General features: G+C 40.2%; 3 protein-coding genes across 5 annotated transcripts; 2 read left to right on the plus strand and 1 right to left on the minus strand.

Annotated features, from left to right (window-relative positions):
• Positions 1 to 893: 893 nt before the first annotated feature.
• Positions 894 to 4,686, minus strand: sdhaf2.L (succinate dehydrogenase complex assembly factor 2 L homeolog). The gene is made up of 3 exons (XM_018257026.2): positions 4,643 to 4,686; positions 1,579 to 1,688; positions 894 to 1,121 (listed from the first exon to the last, which is right to left on the minus strand). Exons 1-3 carry the CDS (start codon positions 4,684 to 4,686, stop codon positions 991 to 993), a joined length of 285 nt encoding a protein of 94 aa, XP_018112515.1. The 3' UTR covers positions 894 to 990.
• Positions 4,574 to 16,025, plus strand: cpsf7.L (cleavage and polyadenylation specific factor 7 L homeolog). 2 transcript variants are annotated; one of them, XM_018256855.2, is made up of 9 exons: positions 4,574 to 4,930; positions 8,973 to 9,191; positions 9,839 to 9,942; positions 10,025 to 10,170; positions 10,629 to 11,070; positions 12,621 to 12,736; positions 13,757 to 13,904; positions 13,994 to 14,129; positions 15,156 to 16,025. In XM_018256855.2, exons 1-8 carry the CDS (start codon positions 4,844 to 4,846, stop codon positions 14,124 to 14,126), a joined length of 1,395 nt encoding a protein of 464 aa, XP_018112344.1. In that variant the 5' UTR covers positions 4,574 to 4,843; the 3' UTR covers positions 14,127 to 14,129; positions 15,156 to 16,025.
• A 2,681-nt stretch (positions 16,026 to 18,706) lies between these two features.
• On the plus strand, positions 18,707 to 25,692 carry LOC108713819. Of its 2 annotated transcripts, none has more exons than XM_018257463.2 (10): positions 18,707 to 19,222; positions 19,768 to 19,802; positions 20,017 to 20,091; positions 21,252 to 21,343; positions 22,732 to 22,845; positions 23,029 to 23,083; positions 23,161 to 23,223; positions 24,028 to 24,083; positions 24,952 to 25,035; positions 25,485 to 25,692. In XM_018257463.2, the coding sequence occupies exons 1-9, from the start codon at positions 19,126 to 19,128 to the stop codon at positions 25,028 to 25,030; spliced, it is 666 nt and encodes a 221-aa protein (XP_018112952.1). In that variant the 5' UTR covers positions 18,707 to 19,125; the 3' UTR covers positions 25,031 to 25,035; positions 25,485 to 25,692. The 2 variants fall into 2 exon arrangements, with proteins under 2 accessions (XP_018112952.1, XP_018112953.1); XM_018257464.2 differs by having other exon boundaries at positions 25,488 to 25,692.
• The last annotated feature ends 1,746 nt before the right edge of the window (positions 25,693 to 27,438 follow it).

Consider the following 27,438-nt stretch of genomic DNA (forward strand, 5'->3'; position numbering starts at 1 on the left):
GCAGAGTTCCATATCTTCAGCTGTTGCAAAACAGACTGGGGCTCATTTAAAAACAATGGGCAAATTTGCTGCTGGGCAGTAACCCATAGCAACCAATCAGTGATTAGCTTTTTATCAGTCAGCTGCAGTTTCAACGCTGGTATCAATCATCTGATTGGTTGCCATGGGTTACTGCCCAGGAGCAAATTTGCTCACTGTTTAATAAATGAGCCCCACTGACTTCTCAAAAAACTGCACACTTACTCAAGATTCAATTATCTTAAAAGTTTTTAGAAAAAAATAGATTTGCTACATACACAGCTTTCTATTGCACATAAAAACAAAGTTCGCTGTGCATGCATAGTTATATTTTAGGAGATTATGATAGAGGTACATCGTTTTGCACTCAACATGGAGCAAATTATACAATCTCTGCATATTTTTGCATCTGCAGTTGTCATAAATTGCTAGAAACAAGAGGCAAAGGTAATGTGAACATGCTAAAATGTGCTTGATTCACTGTTTCGAGCTAATACAGGTTATTATATGCCACCCTTAGACACCTCAATATATACATTTAAAGGAACAGTAACACCAAAAAATGAAAGTGTTTTAAAGTAATGAAAATATAATGTAGTGTTGCCCTGCACTTGTAAAACTGATGTGTTTGCTTCAGAAACACTACTATAGTTCATATAAACAAGCTGCTGTGTAGCAATGGTGGAAATTGAAAAAAGACTATATGGCACAGGTGAAATAGTAGATAACAGATAACACCATTATGTTCTACAGAGCTTATCTGCTGTGTAACCTGAGCCTTTTCTCCTTTGAATGGCTGCCCACATTGCTACACAGCAGCTTATTTATATAAACAATAGTAGTGTTTCTGAAGCAAACACACCAGTTTTACCAGGGCAGAGAACCACTGCATTATATTTTTATTACTTTAAAACACTTTGATATTTTGATGTTACTGTTCCTTTAATCCACAGCTTGTATGTCTCATATTGGTCACTGAGCTTCTTTAAAGAGATACTCCAGATCAGGCTGCCGTAGACGCTGTTCCATGTCCTTGTTCTTGGCAAATTCTTTCAACAAATCCATGACTTCATTATTAAACGCTTCAGGGGGGTCCTGGGCTCCTACAAGAAAATAATAACAGAATCGATAGAACTGGGGGGGGAATGAATGGGTGGTGAGGGAGTTCACAGTGAAGCCTAGACACAGAGAAGTGAAGCGTTTCTAACAGGGATGCACAGAATCCAGAGTTCGGTACGGGATTTGGTCTTTTTCAGCAGGATTCAAATTCTGCTGAATCCGAGTGTCTGGCCGAACTGAATCCGAATCCTAATTTGCATATGCAGATTAGGGACAGGAAGGGAAATCGCGCATCTTTTCATCACAAAACAAGTAAGTAAAAAAATGTTTCCCATCACCAGGATTTGGTTTGATATTCTGCAGAATCTTCCATGAAGGATTCAGCTGAATCCCAAATAGTGGATTCAGTACACCCCTAGTTTCTATGAATATTAGCTGGGACATAGAGAGAAAGACAGTATATGAAGCTTGAAAAAAAAAATGTACAAAAGCTTAGGTTACCTGTAGCCCAGTAATAGATGTCCCAGTCATTGCTTGGCATATTAATCAGACGATCATATTGTGAAAGCTGTGTGTCCGTCATGGAGCTCAGATATTTCTTGGCAAATAGGCTGCAAGTTATTAGTAGAAGTAACAATGAGAACGATGATTAATTTGTGGCTTTCGTATGTCAAAATGGGTTACACTGTATATCGAGAATAGGAGAAAGCTGTATAACTTAATTTTTATACACTGTCAAAGGAAACTAACTTAAATAAACAGTTCAGTATAAAAATAAAAACTGGGTAAATAGATAGCCTGTGCAAAATAAAAAATGTTTCTAATTTAGTTAGTTAGCCAAACGTATAATGTATAAAGGCTGGAGTGATTGGAGCCTTGAAAATATCAAGTAGTGTTGCCCTGCACTGGTAAAACTGATCTGTTTGCTTCAGAAACACTACTATAGTTCATATAAACAAGCTGCTGTGTAGCCATGGGGGCAGCCATTCAAAGCTGAAAAAGGAGAAAAGGCTCAGGATACACAGAAGATAACAGATAAGCTCTATAGTATACAGTGGGATTCTTCAGAACTTATATATTATCTACTGTGTATCCTATGCCTGAATGGGCAACAGTACATGATGTTGTCATTCCTTTAAAACACTCATGTAATACCTTTCATTTTCTGGTGTTACTGTTCCTTTAATACATAGGTTTTGTGCCAAACATACAAATATGGTCTCTATTATTTTCTAAGCTAAATAAGACAAAAAGAGAATCTGAAACTATATTCAGGCTCCAACTTCCTGGTTCTTGTGAGAAAGAAGGAAGGCAGGGTAGGAGGGCAGGGGAGGATGGAGGGACAGAGGGAAGGAAGGGAGGGGAATATTGTAGAGCTGATTAAAAGTAGGGATGCACCGAATCCACTATTTTGGATTTGGCCGAATTCCCGAATCCTTCATGAAAGATTCGGCCAAATACCGAACAGGAATTTGCATATGCAAATTAGGGGTGGGAATGGGAAAACATTTTTTACTTCCTTGTTTTGTGACAAAAAGTCACGCTATTTCCCACCCCGCAAATGCAAATTGGGATTCAATTCGGCTGGGCAGAAGGATTCGGGCAAATCCGAATCCTGTTGAAAAAGGCCGAATCCTGAACCAAATCCTGGATTCGGTGCATCTCTAATTAAAAGGAGGAGTCTGCTATTGGTGGTAACTCCCACATCCTGTGGCCCTTGGGCTAATGCATCCTTGGTGTCCACCTGGAGGAGAACCTCACCTAGTCCCACAACACCAGCTACATAGCCAAGAAAGCCCAACAGCGCAAGCTGAGGAAATCCCATCTCCCACCATCCATACTCAAAACCTTCTACAGAGGGACTATCGAGAGCATCCTGAGCAGCTGTATCACTATCTGGGCTGGGAACTGCACTGTCATGGAGCGCAAGACCCTACAGAGGATAGTGAAGACAACAGAGAAGATCATAGGTGTCTCTCTTCCTTCCATCACGGACATTTACACCACTCGCTGCATCCGTAAAGCCACCAGCATTGTGGCTGATCCAACACACCCCTCACACTCACTGTTCACACTCCTGCCATCTGGAAAATGGTCCCGAAGCACTAGGGCCCTCACTACCAGACTGGGTAACAGTTTCTTCCCCCAAGACATAAGGCTCCTGAATACTCAGGGACAGGACAGATCTCTCTCACACTCCATCTGACCTTATTATATAAATAAATAGCCAGTGGATACAATTGTTCTCTATGAGCACATCTGCACTTTATCATGTTCTTTATCATGTTCTTACTACTATCATATCACAATAATACATCCATCATGTCTGACATTTAGTATTATTTACTTAACATATTACATCTGCTGAGTGTGTATTGTCCTGTCCCTGCACTGTGCTGTCCTGTCTTACAGGAGTTGTATATTTTTGCACTTGCACTTTTTGTCTGTTGTCTGGTACATCGATGTTGTGTGTAGCACCATGGTCCTAGAGGAACGTTGTTTCGTTTCACTGTGTACTGTACAAACGTATATGGATGAAATGACATTAGACTCACTCTTGACTCTTGGGATCAGTCTTTCAGACTGCTCGGGGGTTGGGTTTTTCTTTTATTTGGATCTCCCTAACTTAAAGGGGTGGTTCCCCTTTAAGATAATGTTTGTATGTTATAGAATGCCCAATTCTAAGCAACTTTTTAACTGGTCTTCATTATTTATTTTCTATAGTTTTTTTCTTCTGACCCCATCCAGCTGTCAAATCGGGGTCACTGACCCCATCTATAAACAATTGCTCTATAAGGCTACACATGTATTGTTATTGCTATGTATTATTACTCATCTTTCTATTCAGTCCCTCTCCTATTCATATTCCAGTCTCTTATTCAAATCAAGGCGTGGTTGCCGGGGGAATTTGGAACCTAGCAACCAGATTGCTGACATTACAAACTGGAGAGCTGCTGAATAAAAAGCTAAATAACTCAAAAACCATAAATAATAAAAAAAGAAAACCAATTGCGAATTGTCTCAGAATTTCACTCTCTACATCATACTAACAGTTAACTCATATGAGGACATTTCACAATCCCCTTCCTTCATCTTTTTTGCAATTGTTTTGCTAGCAGGTGCCATTATCTGTTAAACTAGTGATCTAATTAAAACACAAATATGTTCAGCACAAGGGGTAAACTTTCACTTTAAGGCCTAAGAGGGGCGAAGACTTACAGCCCCCTATTATGTGCTAAATGATTGAACTATTGGCATGGAGGTTCCTATATGTATAACAAAGGGATTTGGATGACATAGTGGACTTCAAAGAGGTCAAATATATTTGAAGAGCACTGTGTTAGAGCCCAGAGAGGATGCTGGGAGCTGTAGTGCAAGCAGCGCTAGAGAGACATATATGACACGTTTAAGCTTGCTAGTGTGTCACAGCTTCTCACCGCCGGGGCTCTTCTCAGCATCACCGCCAAGAACATCTCGCGGGTCAGAGTGTCAGTCAATACCCCTGAACACTTCCGGCGCCCGACCTTCTCTACCGGAAGTTTGTCCCGTGTGACGCCTATCTCACGCGGCGGAAGTTCCGGTTTGCGCGGGAGTCTGGGAACTCAGCATATTCCAGAGCGCAGGGAGATCATTGGGCAAGAATACGAGTGTGGCGGAACAGAACCAGAGGAAGCAAAACGGCCGCGGAGAAAAAGCGGAGACAGTGGGGAGGGGGGGAAGTTCTATCCGAACTCAGCATCCTCGCTCGGGGGGATCCGGGCCGGGGATGGCGGACGGGGCCGATCTGATTGATATTTACGCCGAGGAGGAGTTCATCCAGGTGGGGGAGACCCGGAGCGGCACAAAGAGAAATGTACATATATTTATCTCTCTGTCGTGTCCGTATAATAAATACACACGCGTGTTGGTTGCTGCTGTGATTGGCTACAGGGCTGGATAGATCCCAGGAACCAGGCGCCTATTGGTCCTGCTCTCCCTCCCCTCTGAGTGCATGGGACTATGTCATTCCTTTATATTCCTATACTAATCTCCCAGCCTTGTTATTGTCTGGCCTTGTCTACAACTCCTCCCCCCTCAATATATAGGGGAAATGCCAATTGCTGTCCCTCTCTCTGTGTAATACATTTACATTTGTACTTACAGTCCCCTCTGGCTCCTGTTATATCTCTATCTGCTTAATATATATTAAATCTCTTTCTGCTGTATGTGTATATATAATACATATAATACACAAAGCCATGAATTTCTTGTAAATTATATCCTTGTAAACGGTGAGTTCTGATGTCATCAGTTATAAACGCTGAGTTCTGATGTCATTTCTGTCACATGACTCACTGCAACTTGTGTATTATAATAAATAAAGTACCCCCAGTTGCAAAAAAAGGGGATATTAGAAGTTACCTCGGAGTTCCATGACCTTCGGCCTCGTACTTTTAGATGGTCATGAAACTCCTCGGTAACTTATATCCTTATATTTTACAAGAGGAGGTACTTTATTCAATATATATATATTAAACTGCTGTGTATATATATATTAATATGCTGTGTATATATATATATATATATATATATATAATAATCTGCTGCTCCGGCCTTGTCTTGCCTGGCTCTCACACTTTAAATAGCCGTGTTTATTGCTTAAACGGGAACTTCACCCAAAATTTGGAAAAGCGCTTTCTAATTTGCATTTACTATTTTCAGTCCTTATAAAGTGATCTGCAAATGTAGTTAAAATTGTCACTGTTTATACTCTCTGCACTACTGGTTCTGACTCTAACCCAGGGATCCCCAACCTTTACAACCCATGAGCATTCATAAGTAAAAGGAGAAACATGTTCTTGGGGTGCCAAATAAGGGCTGTGATTGGCCATTTTGTAGCCCCTATGTGGATTGTCAACCTACATTGAGACTCTGTTTGGCAGTACATCTGGTTTTTATACAACTAAAACTTGCCTCCAAGCCTTGAATTCAAAAATAAGCTCCTGTTTTGAGGCCACTGGGAGCAACATCCAAGGGGTTGGTGAGTAACATGTTGCTCATGAACTACTGTTTGGGGATCACTGGTCTAACCAATATAGCAGAAGCCAGCTGATTAAAGGACCTTGAGGATGTTCACTTTTAACTTTTATTATGATGTCATTATACAATTAGACAATTTGCAATTGGTTTTAATTTTTCACTTGTGGTAATAAATATCCGTTATCCGGAAAACCTGAGTTCCCGATAATTCTGGATAACAAGTCCAATACCTGTAGTACACTCTTTTGGGAAGTATACCTCATTATTGAGCGTTATGTCATATGACTCGCACCTTTTGCACAGTTGTGTGTATGTGTTGTGGTACAGGTATAGGATCCATTATCCGGAAACCTGTTATCCAGAAAGCTCCAAATTATGGGAAGCCCATATCCCATAGACTCCTTTTTAATGAAATAATTCACTTTTAAAAAAAAAAATGATAATAATAAAACAGTAGCTTGTACTTGATCCCAACTAATAAATAATTAATCCTTATTGGAAGCAAAACCAGCTTATTGGGATATTTTAATGTTTAAATGATTTTTAGCAGGCTTAAGGTATTAAGTTCCAAATTACGGAAAGACCTTATCTAGGAAACTCCAGGTCCCAAGCATTCTGGATAAAAGGTCCCATACCTGTACTACTTACTGAGTGCTAAAGGTACTCATAGGTCACATATATAAATGGAGATTAGAGATCGTTACAAATGAATGATTATAGATGCAAAGGTCTCTTTAGATCTAGTAACCCATAGTATCCAATCAGCATATAGCAATTACTGCTCCACTATTTGAAAGCAAATGTATAATTGGTTGCTATGGGTTACTAGACCTGAAGCAAACGTTGCACCTGCCGTTTGATCACTAGGGGCTTCTCGGGGATCAATCAAAATACCCTTTGCTTTGTTCCGTCTTGTATTGATTTTTTGACTTGGAAGATTATTAATAGGCAGCAATCAAGCGCTCTAATGTTCTATATCTTTTGGCAGAACTGAAATGAGCTGTGTTGGTTTGGCTGCTGCGTTACTGAGCATCCCCAAGTACAGAGACTATGGTGGTTTCCAATATCCTTTTATTTCACAAAAGGGTTTTTACCGTACACAAGTTTCAGTGAGTTGTGTGACACAATTGATACCACGAAGCACCGACTACACACAAAATTCCCTTAACGTTATAACATTATAAATCATGCTTAGTGATGTTTTAGCTTAAAGGAGAAGGAAAGGCTTGGGGTGCCAAATGTTATGCACCCCAAGTGATTGTATTGACTTACCTGAAACCCTGGGTCGGTGCTCCTATAAGGAGAAAACTGCACCGGCCCGGGGTTATACCAGTGAGCACCACAGAGCGATCCTTTTCCGGCTTCTTCTTTCTTCAAAATTCCTGGGGCAGACGCATGCGCAGTTGAACGAAATAGGCGACTTTTTAGTTAAAGTTCGGCTTTTTGTTCTACTGCACATGCGCAGCCGCAAGAAGAAGACTGAAGAGGATCGCTCTGTGGTGCTCATTGGTATAACCCCGGGCCGGTGCAGTTTTCTCCTTATAGGAGCACCGGCCCAGGGTTTCAGGTAAATACATTCACTTGGGGGTGGCTAACATTTTTTTTTTCTTTTAAACAAAGTCTCTGTGATCCATTGTTCTGTGTTGTAAATTGCATTTATATATATTCCCAAAGATGATAAAAAACCATTTCGACCAATCTTAAATAACGAACACATTTGAATTCTCCAATCAGTGCTTGATATCCAAATATATCAAGTGACCATCTTTACCTAAGTGGCATAACATTTTTTTTTACCCAAATAGTGTTATTATCATGATATATACATCATATATATCATACATTAGTGTGTAAAACTGTGTAAAAATACAAATTCAAAAAATCTGTGATAAAAATCAGTGCATAAATTATGTGTACTTGTAAAATTCATTTTGGCCACAAGATGTCAACGGTGTGTCTCATAAGCTCGTGTTACAGTGTTCGTTTAAGGTAAGGCCAGACGAGGAGATTCGGGGAGATTTTGTCGCCTGGCGAATTATCGTCACGTCTTTTGCGCGACTATCTCCCCGAACTGCCTCAGCGTCTTTTCCCCATAGGCTACAGTGCAAAATCGCCTGCGCTAATGCACACAGGCAACTTTGGGCGACTATTGAAAACGCATCGCCGCGTGTGCATTAGCGCAGGCGACTTTTCATTCGAGCCTATGGGGAAAAAACGCTGGGGCAGTTCGGGGAGAAAAGACGTGGCGATAAGTCGCCAGGCGACAAAATCTCCCCGAATCTCCTCGTCTGGCCTTACCCTTAAAGTCCATTTGTTACAAAAATATAATAAAAAGAAGAAGAAACAAAATTTGTATCTATAATTTATAAAACATTTCTTTCCACTGTAAAAACCACAGAAGAATTTTTGAAAAGTTGTGAGAGAACTATGAACCTCTGAAAAATGCTCCTGAAAAGGGAAGCCTTTTGGATAAATACGAATTAAATCGTGTTACACCATAGGGCATTCGTGGACATGTCAATTTGGGTTATTTATTTGACTTAAGCATTTAAATTAACAAACTGTGTTCATAGAGTCCACCTAAATGGACAAATAGAGCTTTGATGGTTCTCTCACAACTTTTCTAGAATTCTTCTATGGTAGACAGCTTTTTGTAATTCGGAACTTTCTGGATAACGGGTTTCTAGATAACGGATTCCATACCTATATGTACAATAATATATATCATATAATATTTGAATTGCCATAAGGACATTCTCTGAGCCCTGTAATATATCTTCTAATCCCCTTAATGCAAGTAGCCATCACTGGGGGTTATCTCTGTCTCTTGGCCTCTTCAATTTCATTTCTGAATTGGAGCTACACGTGTCTCATAGGAGTCGGAGTTTGCTGCTGAGCAGGTTGACCTGTATGACGACGTGTTGGCTGTGCCAGCGATTCCTTCTTCTTATACTGATGGCAACAGAAACAGCAATGTCCTGGAACCACCATCTCTTGTACAGAGCACCTCTCCCCTGTCAAACAACAAGATTCCTGAAGTCCTGTACCACAGTGGGCGCAACAGGGTGTCCATGTACATTGGAAATTTCTCCTGGGTAAGTGATGGTCAGGATGAGGTGAGATGCTAAACGATATCTTGAGAGCTCCACCTTGAGGTGGGTGATATTGGACAGGCTTTCGGGGCAAGGACTTTATCAATGAGCCAATGCAGTCCTTGTCTTGATGGGATTTTTAAACTGCCGATCAATAAAATGTTGTATAATCTGCCAGATTTGGGCTGAATCAGAAGATTTAATCTGTCCGTGTATGACCACTTTAATTGTGACACACCCCGAGGAGATTACATTCAGTCCCCAGTTGTTTAGGACTCCTGGCATCTTCTACTTTATACTAAAGGGGTAAAGCATTGGGGCCACCATAGTCAATTGCCCTCTGGAGGCTGAAGTGTAAGTAAGTAGAAAAATGGTGGTGTCCGATTCCTGTACTAAATGTTAAAGGCCACATAATGATGCCCCAAATCTTTATAGGGATTTTCAGATCCATGCAAGCATCAAACACTTTTTCATAGAGTTGGCACCAGAATTTCTATGTGACTGTTGCTCCTTTTAGCCACTTACATACTTATATAATCAAGTGCAAATTAGCATCTCCTGTACTCAGATCTATTTCTACTGTATTTTTGCCATGTATTGCTCCCCAATAAATTGCATCTGACTCTGTATATATATTTTTTTGACTGCAGTGGACAACAGATCAGCAGCTGCTCGCTCTAATTCGCTCCGTGGGCATCAAAGATCATGTGGAATTAAAATTTGCAGAGAATAGGGCTAATGGCCAGTCCAAAGGGTAAGGAACACTGGAAATTGATCGATGTTGTGGAGCGATGTGATTGTGTTCTTAAAACATATGTTGGCTGTTCATTTGGCAGGTTTGCAGAGGTCATCGTCTCCTCTGAATCCTCCATGAATCTTATACTCGAGCATTTGCCTCAGAAGAAGCTGAATGGGAAGAAGCTGGATGTGCGACCAGCCAATCGGCAGAACCTGTCCTTCTTTGAAGCATTTTCACGCAAGAGTAAGACAACAAGCATCCCCTCCTAATCCTCTCGACCAATTACAACCCCCACACCCCGTCACGGCAATATGCTATACAGGAGAACTCTGGAAAGCAATATAATGTTTTCTTGCACACACTGGGACATTTACCCTTAATAACTTATGCTCCCCGCCGTCCAAAAAGCCTCTCCAAGTCCTTGTGAGGAGGGTTTACCTTGAAGGATTATGATGGGTTTCTTGCTCTCTGCTAATAAAACATGTAGAGCTTAGATTGGCACACTCCTATGTTTGTTTTGTACCAGTACCCATACACCAGGTTATCGGCCCCTTGTTAATACAGACCCACAGATTTCACAATGCGTAGTACACTGCACCAGTGAGGTGTTGGCGGAGAAGTACTTCCACTTAAATCTGTTATAAGCCAATAATCTTCCATTGTGCGTTCTGATTTACAGCAACCTTTTCTTCTCTCTTCAGAGATTCCACCTCGAGCAAATTCAAAGGGATCTTCAGATTTAACAGATGGGTCTTCTACCCCGGGCGAGCCTGCCATGTTGTCCCCTCCAGCCGAGGCTCCAAAAAGGATTATGCCGCTGCTCACCAACATCTCTTATTCTGAACCTCCTTCTCGCATCCCTGTCATGACACTTCAACGACCCACTATGACTCTTCCTCCTCCTCCTCCTCAGTCTCCCACACTGAATGCTGTATACCGGCCACCCCCTATTCCCCCTCTACACTATACCCATTTAATGCCCCCACCTCCTAGGCTGTTGCCACCTCCATTAGGCATGCCTCCACCTGGCGGTGTGCCACCTGCCCTCCATCTAAACCCTGCCTTCTTTCCCCCTCCCAATTCTGTCCTTTGTCCCCCACCAGAACCGTTCAAGGTGATTCCCAACCCCTATGTACATGGCCGGTGAGTAATGCTGAAATGATTTGTACAGTTAAGTGCAGGCAAGATTCTGGCTTTTAGTAATGCAAAGCTCAAGTCTTTGTCATTTTATTACTATTTTTTTAATGGGGAGGGTATTATATTTCCTGGGCATATATTAAAGTGCTGCAAGGTAATTCTGTTTCATGAAAGTAAATCTCCGTACATCTGTACTAGGGCCCATTTATAAAGCAGTCCTTGAGCATGTCATGACAAATTCTATTATGGTATGGTATGGATATTGCAGTGTTACTAATATCAAGAAGCTGCAAATAATTGTGAGAGCGGCAGGTGAGATTATCAGAGAGATTTTACCATCAATCCAAGATAATAATAATAATATATATATAAATATATATATATATATATATATATTTATATTATAATAAAAGATGTGCTTGCAAGCATAGTAGCTGATCCATCACATACTTTTTACAAGTTCTTTTGATCATCTGGCAGAAGGTACAGCAGCAATTGTGTATGCCCAGGGCTCAGTAATAGCTTCATACCTTGTGCTGTGAGATTTTTACATGAGCAACTGCTCTTTTAATATTTTGGTTTTTAAAATTGTCTGGTTCAGAATAGTAACTCAAGGTTACAGTTCTGTTTTTTTTTTTTTATTCCTGGTCTATTTAGATTAGGCAAAGGAGTGAATATGGGCATAGAAGGTAAAAGGGGACAGTTATGAAAAGGAATTTAATTTTGCATATATATTATGGTTTAAGCACAATATGCACTTTGGGTTTGGGAATGAGACTAATGGATATGTGTTTATTGCACAGTATTAACGGTAGAGAATAATACACTGTGAATCTTTTTGTGTGTGTACAGTATATATAGATATGCACATTATAGTAGAGTATGGAGGAGACTACTTGTACAGATAAACTGAATAGTAGAATATATTTTCGAGGCCAATTGGAATTTGAATATTTTCTAGCTTTTTCTTTACACATTATGTATTCTTTGCTCTAAAGTGTATATTGTATGTTATACCACAGTATATGCCTATATCTGTGTGTGTGTAATATCTATGGGATGGTTTGGGTCAGGAAGGGAAAATATTGTAATTTTGTCTCACTGTGTGTTTCTTTTGCATGCAGAAGAAATGACAAATTGGACTTGATATTAGCAACTGTAAAAAATATAAATGGCTTAAACTGATTCATTAAACATCTAATTGACTATTAATTATTGTGATGTAACACACGTGGATCATAAGCCAGTGCCTGAGCTTGTTTCATTTGCACTTGACGTATGATAGGTCGACGTGTCCTCCAATCCTTATTAACCTTCATAATGAGCAAGTGCCCCCACTAAATCATTATGTGCATGTGTGTGCCCCAGCATGACCGCCCCCACCCCGGAAGGGTGTTTTGCAAAAAAAAATAATCTCACTCATCTGGAGTGGGGTTCTGTTAACCTATACCTCTGGTGGGGGAGGGCATGAGATACAAAAATGAATGAGATGTTAAAGTGCTACATACGTATGCGTTTGCACAGCTTAGTGTAATTGTGCTTATATTGACTTGCAGAGACCCAAAAGGGCCGTTTCCTCTAGTAAGTGAAGCCGAGTTTGAAGAATTGATGAACAGAAATCGTGCAATCTCCAGGAGCGCGCTCTCTAATGCAGTATGCGGGGCAACGTCAGGTAACTCAACCAGCTGCAGTTTTTCAGGGTTCTCTTTCTAATGTTGCATGCGGGGCTACTTTACAGGGGTAGTTCACCTCTAAGTTAACCTTTAATATGATGTAGAGAGGGATATTCTGAGACAATTTGCAATTGGTTTCCATTTTTTATTATTTGTGGTTTTTGAGTTATTTAGCTTTTTATTCAGCAGCTCTCCAGTTTGTAATTTCAGCAGTCTGGTTGCTAGGGTAATTTGGTTGCATGCATTGATATGAATAAGAGACTTTAATGTGAATAGGAGAGGTCTGAATAGAAAGATGAGTAATAAAAAGTAGCAGTAACAATACATTTGTAGCCTTACAGAGCTTTTGGTTTTTAGATGGGGTCAGTGACCCCAATTGGAAAGTTGGAAAGACTCAGAAGAAGGGAAGTGATTTTAAATTACTAAACAAAATACATAATGAAGCCCAATTGAAAAGTTGCTTAGAATTGGCCGTTCTATGACATATTAAAAGTTAACTTAAAGGTTAACCGCACCTTTAAGCAACTGTGGGAGGCCCATTTATCACAGGTTGAATTACCTTTTTTTTTTCTTCTTTTTTTTAACTCTAATAAATATGAATATACTTGAAATTCAATTGGTGGGTGGGTATTACCGACCCGAAAACTTGAATGGAATTCAAGTAAACTCCAATCAGGAAAAAAAACGTGAATGTCAGGAAGGCAAATAACATCTTCAGATCAGTCGCTGGATTCCCATTGACTTGTACATAAACTCGTCAGGTTTAAGGTGGCGAATAGTCGAATTCGAATTATTCCCATGGTATAGTTTTAATGAATCTTGAAATTCGAATTAAAGCTAGAATCAAGTTTGGATAATTCACAATTCGAATCAGAGTTTTGACCAAAAAAAAAAAAAAATCGAAAATTTGAATATCTAATTGACCCTCCTAGTAGTATTTTTTTTTTTTTTGTCTGCTGCAAAATGAGAAAAGCTACGTTCAATAATATCTTCAATGACCCTTTCTATTCTCCTCGCAGGGGATTACACGAATGCCATCAAAACTCTAGAAACAGCCATCGCTGTGATTAAGGAGTCTCGTGTGGCCAACGACGATCGCTGCCGAGTCCTGCTTACCTCCCTCAAAGACTGTTTGCATGGGATTCAGGACAAAGCCAACTCTTCCAGGTACCAAAGATGAACGCAGCAGAGGAGGAATCCATGGGTTGTTCTGTTGAGCTTTTGGGTTTAATTTTGTCCCTGTACCTTCACTGTAGGAAGAGACACCGCTCCAGAGATAGATCCCCGAGCCGATCAAGGGAAGGCAGCAGCCGGCGTCACAGAGACTCGCACGACCGATCAGATGAATATTATCAAGAGCGTCATCGTGATAAGGATCGACACCGCTGAAAGGTAACACACAGCACTCTTTATTTGGGAAGGTAATAAAGGGCATGTAAAGGCAAAAAAAATAAAATCCCATTTTTACTTTCATTAATGAAAAAGAAACCTATCTCCAATATACTTTAATTTAAAAAATGTGTACTGTTTTTATAAGAAACCTGACTGTATGAAGTGAAATTCTCCCTTCATTTACTGCTGTGGATAGGAATTGTCAGACGGTCCCTAACTGCTCTGCAGGGAAACAATCATACTTATGAACAGCAGGGGGAGCCCCCGCCTTACTTCCCAGCCATGCAGAACTCAAGCAGCTTTGTTTGTTTCCCTGTTTTAATAATTTATGATGATCCTTAAGCAGCCCAGACCACACTGAGCATGTGCACAGTCTTGGTCTTGCAAAGATGTTTAACAAAGTTACAAGATGGTGACCCCCCCTGTGGCCAACTTTGAAAGCATAAATCATTTGTTTGATTAGGCTTGTGGTGCAGTAACTTCATGTTTATGTTTAGTATACAAAATACAGCATTTCTAGCCTTATACTATTTTAGACTTAACTTTCCCTTTACTTATCATTTCTGGCACAATGAGAGGCACAGTTATCAAGGGTCGATTTCATGTGTTTTTTTAAAACCCATAAACTCCCATAAATGATAAATGTATTAAAATCGAATTTTCTCCGGATGTATTGAATCGATCTGAAAAACCAGATTAGATTACAATTAGAAAAACGCCGAAAAAACCCCCAGGAAGATTGCAAACAATCCCTGAACCTCTCCCATTGACTGATACAGCAATTCGGCAGGCTAAAGGTGGCGAATAGTCGAATTCGAGATCTTAAAGAGCCAGAGTATGATCATCTCGAAATTCTAATTAAAACTCGAATCGAGTTTGGATAATTCACAATTTGAACTTGAGCGTTTTGACCAAAAAAAAATAAATTTAAAATAAAATACAATTTCGAATTTTTACTTCGACCCTTTATAAATCTACATCTGAATGTGACCCACCCCAACATTTCACTTTGTCTTTCTTTTTCAGGTCTCCATGATGCCACACAGATTTTTTTTTTTTATTGGTTTTGTTTTGTTTTTTAAACGAAAGGACTCGCGTTGTGCCCTTGTGACCCAATGAAGCTTGCCGCGCTCACCTCCTATTTCATTAGTGACTTCTCCCTTTGTTACTCATGGGATTTTATTCCGGTTCATGCAGGGACCAACCTGTCTCCTTCAAGCACAGCTTTTCCACCAGCTCCTCCCCGGCAGTCGTTAATGGGCACTTCCAAAGAGGTCGCCTTTTCCATATCATCATCATCATCATCAGTCTCCATTTTCTTCCCTTCTATTAGTGGAAACGTTGTTTGGGGCAATGCCAGGACTTGCTTATAGCATATCCATCAGACTGATAGCAGTCCAGCAGAGATTTTTCTTTTTGCACTCTACAATGTTCTTTCCAGTGGTTTGTTCCTCGCGGCATCGAACTGTAAGAGTCGGCGGATTCATTCACTTGTGAAGCCAAGAGAGGGAGCACTGGGAGGGAATTTTCTAACGACATTGCTGAGGCCATTGCTCATACACTGATACCACATCGGAATGAGTCTTGGGCAGATAAAAGATTTCTCTCTACCTGTGCCCACCCTCTCTCTTATTTTCATTACACTGAGTTTGGTGGAAGGAGCTGCGGTAACCTACTGCTCTGGAAAGGTTGGGCAAATATTAGTTTTTTTTTTTTTTTTTTACCATATCCGAATGTTTAGTTGTGCGTTATATGGAGGGGCACTGTAATAGCCTAAGGGAAGCCCTGCGTAACCCCATCTGGCGGGGAATTACCCCTCCCGACACCATCAATTGCTCCTGTTCATTTTCCCCCGCCTGGAAATTGTGGAATAAATTGATTATGTTGTCAAACTTTTACATGGCTCGTCTGCTTTTTGTACGTAACTGTTCATATCATTAGGGCTGCCCCAAATAGAAGCTCACAGGACCCAGATGTGGTATTCCAAGGGATACAATTATTTTGACCCTCCACAGAGAGTGATCTAGTTGATAATTAGTTCATTGCATGGACAGAGCTGAAGAAAAGACTAGGAATAAAGTTAAAAATACAGTCTTAATGCTTTTAAAGGGGTTGTTCACGTTTTAGGTAAGTATCTTGTTGAATGGCGAATTCTAAGCAACTTTTCAACTGCTCTTCATTTTTTTATAGTTCTATTCATTATTTGACTCTTTCTATCTTTCAGATGGGGGACACTGACCCCATCTAAACACCAAATGTCATGTAAAGCTAAACATTTTATTAAAACCGCTGTTCACTTTTGAATTAACTTTTTTTAGTAGGATGTAGAGATTGATATTCTGAGATCATTTGCAATTGGTTTTTATTTTTTATTATTTGTGGTTTTTGAGTTATTTCGATTTGTATTCAGCAGTGCTCCAGTTTCAGCAATCTGGTTGCTAGTGTCCAAATTACCTTAGCAACCATGCATTGATTTGAAGAAGAGACTGGAATATGAATATGAGAGGGAATGAATATAAAAATGAGTAATAAAAAGTAGCAATAACAATACATGTGTAGCCTTACAGAGCGTTTGTTTTTAGATGGGGTCAGTGAACCCATTTGAAAGCTGGAAAGAGTCATAAGAAGAAGCAGAAGGAAACTAATTCAAAAATAAATAATGAAGACCAATTGCAGTTGCTTAGAATTGGCCATTCTATAACATACTAAAAGTTGACATTAAGGTGAACCATCCCTTTAATCATCTAGTTCAGGCATGTCCAAAGTGTGGCCCTGGGGCCCAATTGCCGGCCATTTTCAAATTTACACCGGCTGTCAGCCTCCATCATGAAATTAATAATAATGTGGCCCCCCAGCACAGTGCAATCAGGAATCGCTTAGCCGTAATATTTGGGCACAACTGCTGCCTGTGTGCTAAGGTGTTAGTAATAGACACGTACTGGCACTTAGTGATGCACCGCTTAACATACTTCTGAAGGCTGAAGGTGTCAATAGATGTACTGACGTGCCAGTACAGTAAACTACATGCCAGTATGTGTCTATTACTAACACCTTCAGCACACAGGCAGCAGTATAGACCAAGTGGAAGATCATTACACTAATGTGCCCAAATATTATGGCTAGGCGATTCCTTGTTTAAATGAGTTAAATGATGTCAATGGTTCAAAGAATGTCCACCAAATCTGGCCCTCATTGCAAAAAGTTTGGACACCCCTGGTCTAGTTATTCAGGCCCCCTCCTGTTAATATTCCTTTTTTTCTCTTTCAAATCAGTGCATGGTTGCTAGGGTAATTTAGACCCTAACAACCAGATTGCTGAAATGGCGAATTGAGCAGCTGCTGAATAAAAAGCTCAATAACTCAAAAACCACAAATAAAAACCAATAGTAAAGTGTTTCAGAATATCAAACTAAAAGTTAATTTAAAGATGAACAACCCCTTTTAAAGTGAACCCCTTATCTAATACATATTGCAGAGTGTATATAGAAATCTATTGAATAATAATTTAGAATTTTGTTACAACAGCACCACCTGCTGGTCATTTTCCCACCAGTCTGACCACCAAGTAGTCAAGGAAGTTGTCAGGAGAAAGAAAGAGGCTGCTCTGATGTTTTTTTTTTTGCTTAACTGTTTTTATTGTTTTCAAATTAAACAAGCAGAATTTCAAACAAAGATCAAAGAACAAAGCTATACAATAAGGCACACCTATACAACTTGTTGTGGCTAAATGCACAGAAAGAAAAATAAAATATAGTTTAATTGGTGATGCCACCTAAACACTATACTAGATTACAAACAAGTAAATTAAACCAAAACCAACAAACTAATTACGCTCAGTGAATTTATGTAAGGTTGTTAACCGTATAATCATACAAGGAATGACCACTATAAGAAAATTATAACTGTAACAAGTCCAGAATATGTGGTTTAAAACTAGAATCAATTTGGTCGCTGCTCTGATGTTCTGCTTAGGAAAGATGTGCGAAAGGTTTCTAATTTTTTTTTACCTAAGCAGAAGAACATTAGAGCAGCCTCTTAGAAGGTGGTGCTGTTGTAATAAAATGTATTCATGTTAACAGACTATGTATCCTTTAATATCTTGGAATTAAAAAAGAATAAATAATGAATGGAATTGCAAAAGTTCTTAGCATAGCCCCCTTGTTAATTTTACATTCACTTGTTTTAAAGGTTTACTTATCCTTTACGAGGAACCCGACACCAAGCTGGGCATCCTTAACTTACTGCTAGTGTAGTTGCCAAAACGAAGGGTCTTCTTTAAAGTCACAAAGCAGCCTGGAACTTCATGAAAAAACTTCCTTCAAGCAGTGCAGAATTTCTACAGCCCTGCCAGCAGAGGGCGCCCATGTTTAGCCTGACATCTGCACAAAGCCCTCACATTATAATAAAGCAATAAAATGGGAATTAAATGAAAGTGATTATAAATGGGCCTTGTTTTTCATTAGACATTATGGGGCACTTTTTCTTGAAAAATCAGAAGGAATCTGCAGACAGAAATAACAGATAGTGCCAGGAAAGGTTGCAATGAAATACAAACTTCATACAGCCAGGGAGCATGAGGCATGTTAGGTGATAGGACTGCAGGAAGAAGGGCACGTATGCTCAGAGATACCCAGGGATTCATGCTTCTGTATCACATCTATAGGAATGCCTAGGGCACAGTATTAATTCTGTAATTCATAGGCTGACATTTGGGCCATTGAAACTTACTATAATGAACACGCACACTTGATTGACATTTATTTAATTGTAATAAGCATGGGACAAATGGTGGTGTAATTTGCACTATTTAATAATCTTATGACTTTAAGTGTTGCAAAATAGGTTTATTTATAGACGCTATACTGCATGTGAGCCTGCAATACCACAAATTCACAGCAGGTGGCAGCAACAATCCTTATATTAAACTCCCTGTCTCCTGGAAACACCCAAACATTGCTATGCTCCTTGTAAGTGCAACCAGTGACTAAACCTAAAATATGAAGAGTGCAGACAGAGAAGAGAGAATGCAAAAAGAAGCCAAAAAGCAAGTGACATACAGCGAAACACCGGACAACAACCCAGCAGAATCTAGAGGTGCGTAGGGAAAAACCATGCAGAAGATTTGGATCTCTACACCCCCATTCTTGACGCTGAGGTTTCCTCCAGAGCATTGGGGGTTACAGATCACTTGCCTTGTGTCTTCGCTCCTGTGCTGCTTCTCTAAATCAAGGCTAAAGAAAACTATATATGTATTTTACTTACAGCCAGACTCAGTGGGGCTGCATTGATGGCACTGATTATAATGATCTGTCACCTATAAAAAGTTTTATTGTAGGTACCTTCGAAATTAAAAGGCGAAAAGACAAATTAGAACATAATTCCTTATAGATAACACTGACCACACTACATATTGTATTTGGATAAATGTGTGTCACAGTCATGCACAAAGGTGCAGCAGAAGGATTAATGAGCGCAAACAGGACTATAGTTGGATTCTCAGTGCCTGGTATACAATGGGAACTGCATGCAGTGGTTCATATAGGCACCCAAAGGTGGGGAGATCAGCACTGATATTATATGTCTGGGGTACAAAATGTGCTACTAACCATATACTTTATCTTCTGTTTTTTTGTTTGCAGTGGAGGAGAGCCATGAAGGAGAATCTGTAAATGAGGTTTGTTCCTTGTCCCCAGTATCTGCCAGTACTGGGAATGTGCAAAATGATAGGAGGGCCCCCTGTCTCTAATTTGAATTAGAAAACAAGTTCTTTCAATCTGAAGCCCAGTGAGACCCGTAAACCTTCAGGCCCACAACACTGTAGATAATGACACCCTTTCCCCTGCGTATGATTTATTGTGGGTGTCCTGTTAAAAGTCATTTTGTTTCAGGGTCCGGAGGTGTTTGAGGGTCTCTGTGAGCGGATGCTGTCAGCTCTGTCCCTTGTACAAACCAGTGTTTCAGAGGTGAGAATAACACAGGACACAATGCACTTTTACATGGCTAAGTAACCATTATAATGAATGTATTCTGCACTGGCTTCTCTACTCCTGCCATATTCATCCCAAATAATTGTTAATTCAGCATACAGAGTTTATACATGTCTGCTTTTAAAGGGGTGATTCACCTTTTAGTATGTTATAGAATGGCTAGTTATCGGCAAACTTCTCTTTTGGCCCTTATTTCTTTCTTTTTTTTGTTTTTCTAATTATTTGCCTTCGTCTTCTGAGTTTTCAAACGGCGGATCACTGACCCCATCTAAACACAAATGCTCTGTAAGGATACAAGTTTATTGTTATTGCTACTTTAGTAATCATATTTGTATTCAGACCATCTCCTATTCATATTCCAGTCTCTTATTCAAATCAATGCATGGTTGCTAGGGTAATTTGAAGTGTAGCAACCAGATTGCTGAAGTTGCAAACTGAATAAAAAGCTAAATAACTCAAAAACCACAAATAATAAAAAATGAAAATATTTTTCATATCACTCTCAGAATATCACTCTACAAAAATGTAAAATATTCAATTTTTTTTTTTAATTTTAAATACTAAAATTTAATTTAAAGATGAACATCCCCTTCAAAGGGCTCAGCTGGCACCCCTGAAAGAATGTACATTGTAAAGGATTTTAAAGGGCATGTAAAGGCAAAAAAATAAAATCCCATTTTATTTTCTTTAATGAAAAAGAAGCTTATCTCCAATATACTTTAATATAAGAAACCTGACTGTATGCAGTGAAATTCTCCCTTCATTTACTGCTGTGGATAGGAATTGTTAAACGGTCCCTAACTTCTCTGCAGGGAAACAATCATACTTATGAACAGCAGGGGGAGCCCCCGCCTTACTTCCCAGCCATGCAGAACTCAAGCAGCTTTGTTTATGACAATCCCTAAGCAGCCCAGACCACACTGAGCATGTGCACAGTCTTGGTCTTGCAAAGATGTATAACAAAGTTACAAGACGGTGACCCCCTGTGGCCAACTTTGAAATCATAAATCATTTGTTTGATTAGGCTTGTGGTGCAGTAAGTTCATGTTTATGTTTAGTATACAAAATACAGCATTTCTAAGCTTATTCTATTTTAGACTTTACTTTCCCTTTAACTCCTGTATCTTTGTCTCCAGGTCCTCGACCTGAAGGATGAAGTGATTGTTCATAATGTGCCAAGCTCTCTGCAGACTCAGCTGTCACTCTGCACGGCTCGGCTCTTTAGAAGGTGAACAGAACCTTTTAGCTGGTGGCACTGCCAGTCTTTTCACTATTTCTTTGATTTCAAATGTTATGCACCCCAAGTGATTGTATTGACTTACCTGAAACCCTGGGCCTGGCCTCCTATCAGCAGAAAACTGCACCGGCCCGGGGTTATACCAGTGAGCACCACGGAGCGATCCTCTTCTGGCTTCTTCTTTCTTCTCGCGGCTGCGCATGCGCAGTAGAATAAAAGGCCGAACTTCAACTAAAAAGTTGACTATTTCATTCAACTGCGCATGTGTCTACCCCGGCAAAATTTGAAGAAAGAAGCAGCTCCGTGGTGCTCACTGGAATAACCCTGGGCCGGTGCAGTTTTCTGCTGATAGGAGCACCTGCCCGGGGGTTTCAGGTAAGTCAATACAATCACTTGGGGTGCCTAACATTTGGCATCCCCAAGTGCACAAAGCCTTTCCTTCTCCTTTAAGGTATAAACCTATATGTTGAAATCCTCCTTATTAGTGAGCCTGAGACACAGGCAAAGAGTGAAGGAAAAGAGTTGTTTTATACAGATTTTATACTAACTTTCCTGGGTGGCAAGATCTATTGTAGTGGTAAAACACAAGGATGCCCATGTTAAAGGGCATGTGAAGGCAAAAAAAATAAAATCCCATTTTTACTTTCTTTAATGAAAAAGAAACCTATCTCCAATATACTTTAATTAAAAAATGTGCACCGTTTTTATAAGAAATCTGACTGTATGCAGTGAAATTCTTCCTTCATTTACTGTTGTGGATAGGAATTGTCAGGCCTTCCCTAACTGATCTGCAGGGAAACAATCATACTTATGAACAGCAGGGGGAGCCCCGCCTTTCGTCCCAGCCATGCAGAACTCAAGCAGCTTTATGATGATCCCTAAGCAGCCCAGACCACACTGAGCATGTGCACAGTCCTGGTCTTGCAAAGATGTTTAACAAATTTACAAGATGGTGACCCCCTGTGGCCAACGTTGAAAGCATAAATCATTTGTTTGATTAGGCTTGTGGTGCAGTAAGTTCATGTTTATGTTTAGTATACAGAATACAGCATTTCTAACATTATTCTATTTTAGTCTTTACTTTCCCTTTAAAGACAGATGTATATTGCCCCTGTATGCTCCCTATACAATATCCTGTTCTATATCAGCAGGGGCATAACTATAGAGAAAGCAGAGCCTGTGTATGCGGGGGGGGGGCAGGAGGTATATAAAATCAACAAGGTACAACAGGACAACTTCTGTATATGTTGGGGGCCCTAAAATTAATTTGCTTTGGGCCCAGTTACATCTATAGTTATGCCACTGCCCGGCAGGTGAACTTCCCCTTTTCATTGCCCAAATCTAATTGTGTGTCTGACTTTCTCTTTCCTCTCCATCAGCCTGTTGGATCTTTATGTCCCCAGCACAGAGCTTGTCCGTCTGGTTCGAGTGTTTGGTCCCCAGTGGGAAAAGAATCTTTTAACCCTAAAACAGCTGCAGGGAGAACATGAGAGGTAACCAATGGGTGCAAACATGGTGAAAAAAAAGACAATTGGGGTACCAGGTTATTGTAAGGGGTGGTGGTGTTAGAAGGGAGGAGTCTGGGGAGAGTCAGCCATGCTGGAGGTTACAGTAGCAAATCAGGAGTAAGTGGTTTATATAGGTAGAAATAAAATCTTTTTGTTTCTCTGTGATAGGCTGCAGCGGCTCCTCTCTTTGGCTTTGCATCGCGTGCAGAATGTGGAGGCTCAGGTAAGTGTATCTGCTCCTGTACATAAAGGTATTTGTTTGCTGGGCAATGGCTGAGATAACAATCTTCTTTCTTTCAGTCAAGGAGGGATGCACGGGCGCAGCCATATAGGAACTGGGAGACGCTGTTTGTCAGACTAATGGTAAATGACTTTTTATTGGCCTTTATCTCCAGAGACCTCATTTACTTAGCATTTACTATAAGCCCAGGGTATAATGTCAAGTGTGCAGCCCCATTATTTATTATCCACACTTCAACTCCAGCAACGTACCAGCTGGGAATTGCAGTTTAGCTGCAGATGGAGGTTGCACCTAGTATAATATCAGTTGGGGGGCTGCTGCTGTGCCGGGGCCCAGAATAAAATGAGGTTCAGGGCAGTCCCTTCTAATGTAGCTCCTTTAGGACAGCAGTAGAAGTAGAAGTAGAAATGCTTGGATTTAATACCATGGACAATAATGGAACCAGCACTTACCAACATGAGTATAATATGTTTCTGGACCTCATAGCAGTGTTGGACTGGCCCACCGGGATACCAGGAAAACTCCCGGTGGGCCCAGGTGTCAGTGGGCCCTTTTGCTTCTAACCATATGGCCAATTTCATGGTCATTCCCTATTTTTTAATGGTGAAAAAAAGCTTAATTATGGAAGAATATAGTAAGTAGATATAAAAGACTAGGAAAATAAAGAGGTTGAGTGAGGAGGAATAATAGTTTGGAAAGTGGGCCCACAGTTCAAGGTTTTCTGGTGGGCCCATTGCATCCCAGTCTGACACTGCCTCAGAGTAAATTTTATATAGGACCAATTCACTCCCAAAACCTTGGGTAAGATATTATGTTTTTTTAAATTTAAATAGAAACTTATATAGAAATGTAACATCCACACCACAGTAATTCTGATTGCCAAAGTCTTGCTCTTCTCCTCTGATTATCACTGTTTCTTCTTTCAGCGCATGGGGCCCTACAAACCTTCACAAGAAATGATACAAGACCTAGAAGTCAGCAGGTAAGTAGAACAGACTGATTTGTATCATGGCTGCCATTGGAGGCAGGAATATTGGTATTAGTTGGTACTTCCCATATAGACAGTAAGCTGTTCCTGCAATACCCCAACTATCCCATACTTCCCAATATTTTGGAAGTAAAAAGAGGGACAAAACTTTTTTTCCCGCACGTAGCGCAGCAATTTTTTGATCACACCCTTTCTGTGGCCACACCCCCTAATTACCATGTTTGTTTTACAAAATTTGGCAGATTATGAAAGTTTGAAAATATTTCTCCTTATCTAAACTGTGTTTTTGTGTCTCAAAATTGTTACAAAGTATCTGTTAGCTGTTCTGGACTCTGCTAAAAGCCAATTAAGTGAGAAACTTTGTTTCTTTTTCTGGCTGTTCAGTGCATAGAAAAGAGGGACTTTCCAGTACAAATGAGGGACTGTCCCTCCGAAAAAGGGACAGTTGGGAGGTATGCTATCCCTATGGGGGATGTAGCTGGTTCTTACTATGAACACGTTCCTGTGAGAATTATGGTGCTGGAAACCCTGAAGTTTAATATTTTGGCTGTGTCTTGTCACCCAATTTGTCACATCCCCAGATTGTGTGCTGCTCTGTGTGGAATGTCGGCTGTTTCTGCAGATTTTTAGCTGTGCTCCTATGCTTTTCAATGGGGCTTAACATTCATCTGAGTGCAAATTACAATGAGCACATGATTGGCGAAGGAGGTAAAACAGTGTGAGACTTACAATATATGTAAGCTATGTGAGCTGACATGATTCCTGCACACTGTATAGTTAAAACACCAACTCGTACATCATATGAGCTGAGGATTTTTAGATTTAAAGGCGTTTAAAGGTTAATAATACTTGTCTTTCCCAGGTCAGGAGGGCAGACCTCTTCTCAGGATACAGGAGACGCGGCACTGCATAAGGCGCCATTTGCACATAATGGGATGTGAAACAGGTTTGGTGGTTACATTTCAGTTTGCACATGTCTCTACCCCTCTAATTCTTCTTAATTTTTATTTTTTAAAGGGGATTCAAATGAATTCATCAAATTAATCTCATGAATTATTAAAGGGATTATGTGAACCTCCTAAATAGCATGGAGACTCACGGGTTAGGAAACACTGGTCTAGACCATTACCTCCAAGCAGCATTCATCTCTTATGATAATCCCTATTAATTTTCCATGTGGGATGGGACAGTCTGTGGCTAAATAATGGTATAAATTATGGGATAAATTATGGAGATATAGAGTTCCTTCATAGAGCATCATTAATTTCAAGATTGATATTATAGTTGCTCTGTTGTAAAGAAACGGAATTCTCCAACATAAAGCCCAAGCATTTTGCTGCTTCTACACAGGATGACATTTGAGGTTGTCCTTATTTTTCCCTCTCCTTTCCTAAGCAGACAATGTAAGAAGAGAAGAGAAATGAGATGAGGAATCAATGGGAATAAACAAGTAACCGTGGCCTCCTGAACTGAGAGGATGATGGGATAGAAAACCTCACTAGGAGAGATCCATGGTTTGGTGTCCAAGTGGAAGAAACTGAGAGTTAAAATGACTGGAGGCTGATGAAGGTGCTGAGACAATAAAGTGCCATAATAAACTGTCCTTACTTGGGAACTGATTTGCAGTAGGTTTGGGAACTGAGTCACTAAGTGTGTAGGTTTCAGACTCTTGGTTACAAAGGTTGCATAAGTAAAACCCCTCATGTGTGTGAGACACATATATTCGATTCAGTGATTTGCTGGTTGACATAAACCTTTAATCCACACTTGACCAAAACCTACCGTCTCCTGACCTGTCGTGTGGCCATGACTTATAAATCTGCTCCCAACTGGCCCACCTCCAGCATGTCCACATTGTCCTCTCCTGCCGGAGACCCTTTACTTATACATCATCCTCTCCCTTGGATCCATAGCCTCTCAATACATATCACTCCCCTATTTCTTATACCCTTTGCTTCTTTATATTCATCAGTACCAGCTTCAATGTAAATTTTTCACTGTATCCCCCTCCCCATAATTGACCCAATTGACATAATTGACCCATAATTGAGTCTGTTTGGTGGGCCCTGGAACAGTCATCCACCTAATTCTAGAACACTTTGGGGAATGATTTAAAGGGGTGGTTCACCTTTATGTTCTGGCCCTAGTGTGTTCCACTGTACCTGCCCTGCTGCCTGTCCAGGATCTATGGGTGGGGGGGGGGAGTGGATGGTCAATAGGTGGACATTCATGGGGAAGGCAGTTGGGGTTAGGTGGAAGGTTCATGACAGGGTGAATATCAACAGCAGGAATGGTGGTCCCTTGCAGAGAGGGTTCCTGTAAACACAGAAAACCTCACCCAGAAACCCCATTCTTTATACTTTACTATGCAATGTAAAAGCAACCCAATTGATCCAATCAGAGCATTTCTCCTTCTGACTAAAGGGGTTGTCTCATAAGAATCATTTACTAAACTCTCTAATCTGAAGTTGATTGTCCATTTTACAGTCAGGCTTTGATGTTTTCAGCACATTCACTCCCAAAAGTGCCAATATTTTAAATTAGGAGGAAAAGCTGAATTGTGGCCTCAGGAAAGAAAACTCACAATTCAGTTTTATACTTTAGTACAGGTTAGTTACCACTTTGGAGTAAACTAACACCTGCTGTGTGAATATTCCCCATCTCCATCACTTGTAGAAAATACAGAGTAACGCTCAAGAACAGAAGCCGCCATACTCAATCTGACATCCCAGGATTCATTGGGCTCTTAATATCCAAATTGAATGCAATTAGTATAACCTTTCTGCCGTACATCTTTATATTTTGGAAATAACCAAGAAAAGGCCTTGATAGTAATAATACAGTAATAAAATCTTGCTGTGCTATTAGTATCCATGCTGGTTAGCCCTATAACATTATTTCATTTGGGCTGGAGACAGGAATGAAAGTAATTCAGATACCAAAAATAAATATACCTGACTAACTGCAAACTGCCAGAGCATCACTGTATCATAATAGCTAGAGATCTTACCCTATAATACATTCACAAGCCTGATTTTGAGTACAATGATGCTACAAAGTTACCTTTCCTGGCACATTCACTTCACTGCATGAATGAAGAACTTGAAAGACAGTGTTTGCCACTGCCAACAAGGCACAAAACACGTAAGGCTATATTTTGAGATGGTTTCCTCTTAAATAAACTATATTTTAACTGCATGAATTCTCGAGTGATGTCTGGTTTCTGCCAACCTGACAATGAAGGGGTGTTTATCACTTCCCAAAGCTGAAGGTGTTGGGCATGAGCACCTGGACTCCTTGTTAACTTTGGTAAGTTAACCCTCTTTTGCCACCTCAGATAAACACTGGA

This window comes from Xenopus laevis, chromosome 4L (genome assembly GCF_017654675.1).
Source record: "Xenopus laevis strain J_2021 chromosome 4L, Xenopus_laevis_v10.1, whole genome shotgun sequence".
NCBI lineage: Eukaryota > Metazoa > Chordata > Amphibia > Anura > Pipidae > Xenopus > Xenopus laevis.